This window comes from Arachis duranensis, unplaced genomic scaffold (genome assembly GCF_000817695.3).
Source record: "Arachis duranensis cultivar V14167 unplaced genomic scaffold, aradu.V14167.gnm2.J7QH unplaced_Scaffold_169598, whole genome shotgun sequence".
Taxonomy (NCBI): domain Eukaryota; kingdom Viridiplantae; phylum Streptophyta; class Magnoliopsida; order Fabales; family Fabaceae; genus Arachis; species Arachis duranensis.
In genome coordinates this window covers 4,433-8,614 of record NW_026264292.1, presented here as the reverse complement: position 1 = coordinate 8,614, position 4,182 = coordinate 4,433, and the positions used below count along the sequence as shown (strand labels likewise).

The 4,182-nt window shown below is 36.9% G+C and overlaps 1 protein-coding gene across 1 annotated transcript in view; it reads left to right on the top strand.

The window, feature by feature from the left end:
* The window catches only part of LOC127743997 (uncharacterized), a 6,393-nt gene extending 3,345 nt beyond the window's left edge, over window positions 1-3,048 (top strand). Inside the window, exons 2-6 of the mRNA XM_052256265.1 lie at window positions 149-538; window positions 1,003-1,162; window positions 1,519-1,714; window positions 1,886-2,016; window positions 2,271-3,048. Of these exons, the coding sequence (XP_052112225.1) occupies window positions 149-538; window positions 1,003-1,162; window positions 1,519-1,714; window positions 1,886-1,952 (813 nt within the window). The 3' untranslated portion in view covers window positions 1,953-2,016; window positions 2,271-3,048. The remainder of the gene's footprint in view (window positions 1-148; window positions 539-1,002; window positions 1,163-1,518; window positions 1,715-1,885; window positions 2,017-2,270) is intronic.
* The last annotated feature ends 1,134 nt before the right edge of the window (window positions 3,049-4,182 follow it).

The window sequence follows — 4,182 nt, the reverse complement described above, 5'->3', positions numbered from 1 at the left end:
AATTTAATTAATCCTAATTTTATAGTTTCAAATAATTAAAACAATAAAACAAAAACATATTAAAAAAATAAAGAATCAAAATTGTTCTTTTTCTGTGTTAAACATATTAAAAAAACAAAAAATCAAAATTGTTCTTCATCTAATTCAGAAACCTTCTCATTCCCGCCGCCGAAAGTTTCAATCTCCATCGTTTTGTTGGGATGCCCTAGCCAATTACCCAACCCAGCAACCTTGGCTCCACACGACGGCTAAACGCGAACCCATCCCTCCCATCACCCTCGAGCTCCTCCTTCCTTTCTCCGTCATCGATCTCACTCCCTCACTTCCGTCCATCTCCCGCCGCCGTCGCCGAAACGAGCTTCGAAGCCACCGTCGGTATCGTGCAGCTCTGTTCCACCATCGTGCAGCTACTGTTTCAGCTTTGAAAGCACCGTCGCGCAGCTCGGTTCCATCGTCGCCGGGCTCGCCTCCTTTTTCCGTCGAGCAGCTCTGTTCTATCGTCGCCGGCGCTATCTCTGTTCCACCTGTCATCCCTTCGGTGTGCCCTTGTCCCCCTTTTGCTCAGGATCTAGGGCTTTGTTCTGTTCTAGGGCTTCTAGCTTCTAGTTATTTTTTTATAACAATTATTGAATAATTGTTGTTAGTTAATTTGTGAACTTGTTCTGGGTTGAACATTCATATAGTACTACCTTCAACATTTCGCTCGGCTATGGCATTTTCTTGTATAGCTGTTATAAATTCAAACTTGTTTATAGAGATATAGTTCACAAATTAAGTTGAATTATTAAAAAGAGCCTTTTGATATAAATTGTTTATAGAGATATAGTTCATGACAGAAGATTATGACTTGGCTTGACCCATATAGAGCCAACCCCACCACCTAGTGAGTGGGAGAAGGCTATGTTTGTTGTTTTGTTGTGGAAAGAGTTGCATTAGGTATTTAATCGTCTCATATTTTGTCATGCTTCAACATAACTTTATCTTCAATACTGGTTCACTTAGGCACTGCTAGAAGCCATGGGGGCCAGTGGATCATCAGGGCAGGAAGCAATTGCAAATGCAGAAATGAATGCAGCAATTTTAACAGCAAGAGCAGGTGCTCGGGATCCATCAGCGATTCCATCTATATGCTGTGTTTCAGCTACCCTTCAGTATCCAGCTGGTATGTGTATTACTGTTTTGCATTCCCAATTGGCTATGTGAGATGTCTCTGATTATTAAGTGTTTTGGAGACTTGGAGTTAGGATCTCATGCATTATCAATTATGTAAATTGTTTTGGGTGAAATAAAATTGTCACTTGAATTTGAGGTTGGTATGATGTTCAACATAGTCTATTTTATTGACTTGCGATCAGGTAATTCCTATAGCATGAGTAAATAGGGTATTAACTTTGTATAACAATATATATCTTATTTTTATTGTTTCAAGTCTATGTATTACTGTTTCATGTAATTTGAAGAGAAATTGTATATATATAGTGTGGTAAATTAATCTCTTGTTAAATGTGGGGTGGACAGGCCTGGAGGGTTCAGATGCTGGTCTAGCATCTGTGTTGGAGTCCCTGGAGTTCTGTCTGAAACTTCGTGGCTCTGAAGCTTGTGTGTTGGAAGATTTATTAAAGGCTATTAATCTTGTTCACATTAGAAGGGATCTTGTTCAAAGTGGTCATGCTTTGTTAAACCATGCTTATTGTGTTCAACAGGAATATGAAAGGTAAATATTGTATCTAACGCCAGAATTTAACATGTAAATTCGATTTTTCTTTTTTTTATCAGTTAATTGGAAGGTCAGGATAACTTGCCTTTTCCATCCTTTTCAGATACATACCTTCAGAAATTGAATGCTCTTTTTTCTTCTTTATTGACATTTGATGTATTGATGTAGGACAAAAAATTATTCCGAGTTTGGCTGCAGAACAAGACAAGACCGTTATGGAGAAATGGTTGCCTGAACTTAAGGCTGGTGTTTTGAATGCTCAGCAGAGCTTGGAAGCTTGTAAATATGTCAGGGGTTTGGTGAGTTACCACTGTTATTATTACTGATCAAGTTAATATAATAATTGAAGTTGAGATGAAAAATTATAGGATGGGTTCATGCAGTTTCCAAATTTCTCTCTGGAAAACTTTCGCCACAATTTCCTGTTGCATATTTGTTTAGCAAAGTGTCATACACATGGATGAATAAAGAAAATTCACCAGAATTGCTGGTTTTTTTCATATCCCTTTTGCAATTTCCATTTAAATCCCTGATTTTTAACCTTTTTATGCAGCTTGATGAATGGTGGGAGCAACCAGCATCGACGGTTGTTGACTGGGTGACAGTGGATGGGCAAAATGTAGCTGCATGGCATAATCACGTTAAGCAGCTTCTTGCATTTTATGATAGAGGAGCATCATGAGTAACATGAATGAGCACCCTTAAGGCATGAACTTTCTGAGGATTCCCATTTGTCTAAACACTTCCCACTTTGTTGTCGCCATTGAAGACTTCATATCCTCCAGCCTCAGCTTCGCATGCCGTGACTGGGAATACCTTTTCTGGTAAACTTACCTTGAGATGGAAATGGGACTGCTCTATGTTTCTTGATTGACAAGAGACCACAGGCACAAGAACCTCATCCCTACTTCCCTTGCCCACTTTATATCCAGAAGTGTGATTTTGGTTGGTTTTGGAGTTTAGGTGGTGGTTTTGATTGTTCTTTTCACTGAATGTGATTAACAGCTAGCGGCAAATGGCAATGCAATGTTTTATTTTAGAGGTTGTAATTTAATTTGTTTGTTTAGCCAATTGAGGTTGAAGGCATTTTCAGCTCCATTTACTTTATATATTGTTTAAGTGGTGTGTACAATTTGGTAATTTTAGACTATATTTTAACTTTGCTAAGATGATGTAATAGGCTGAACTTTCAAACTTAATCAAAGTTCTACAAACTCAGGTTATAGATAAGCTCGTCATGTACCTGGGACTAAACTTGATGCTTAAATTCATACTAAAATAAAGTTTATTGCGCTTTATTGCTAAGTAATGTGCATTTTGGTATTCGAAAGTGTTCATAATCAATTAATCATGTTCTATAATGCCAAATGACGCAAGGTACTATACGATTGAACCATTGATTATGAACACTAGAACTAAATATATTCATAATCTTGTTCTGGCATGTGATCAACAATTCGGTCCAACTTTATTATGTTACAATGTAACATACTTGAGTTTTCATCAACTAAACAATTCTTCCGGACTTGAAAATTTACTGTCGCCATGTTGCACGCTATCTATGTTACTCAGAAATATATATCGAAAAAAATTGATGGTAAAATTACTCAATGCGTATCTGCTAGAATGTAGAATCCCAAAAGCAATGCAATTCATACAGAATAGCTTAAAACTAAATAAAACTTTTCATATAACATTGTCTGAACCAACTGAAAACAGAACATCACGAGCAAAAAAAGACTTCTACTCTACTTTTACTGTTCGCCAGGCAGTGTCTTAATGATATCAGAATCACCTGAAAATAAGATAATAATTAACAATCGAGTCATTAAAAACCTAAATAAGCATCGCTGGTTTGTTATAATATATTGTGTGGAATTTTATGTGGTCATGGAAAGAAATTATACCAGGATCAATAATGCTGAGGCAGCACACTCTGTAATATTTTCCACATGCATGCCCAAGTCGACATTGTCTGAAATCAACAAGAAATACTTTGTTTAATAAAAACAGAAAGAAACAGGAACCTAAATAATGCGAGTCAATCAACAAATTCCGGTAGACATCAACCTAATAAGTTGAGAAAAGGGAAACAACAAGCTCACATCATGTTCCTCGGAAAATACCATGTGCTAACAATGAAAATACCAAATGCTCACAGAATAAGAGAACATTTTTCAAAAAGATAGATGCTTCATTTTGAAGCAGCGTGCGAAGCAACAAAACAATATCGCTTTAGACTAGTACAATAATAAAAATATCCATCAGCTACTCGTTCTAATTTTACATCAACTGACGTGACTCTAGAGGCTCAAATTCTAGCTAACCTTAATAACACAATAACATTAGAGAGAGATTTAGAACTTACTCCCATTGTAATGATGGACTCCAACCTTTGCCAACATGGCATAGTACTCTATTTCTGACTTCCTCAATGGTGGGCAGTTGTTAGCGATGATAATCAA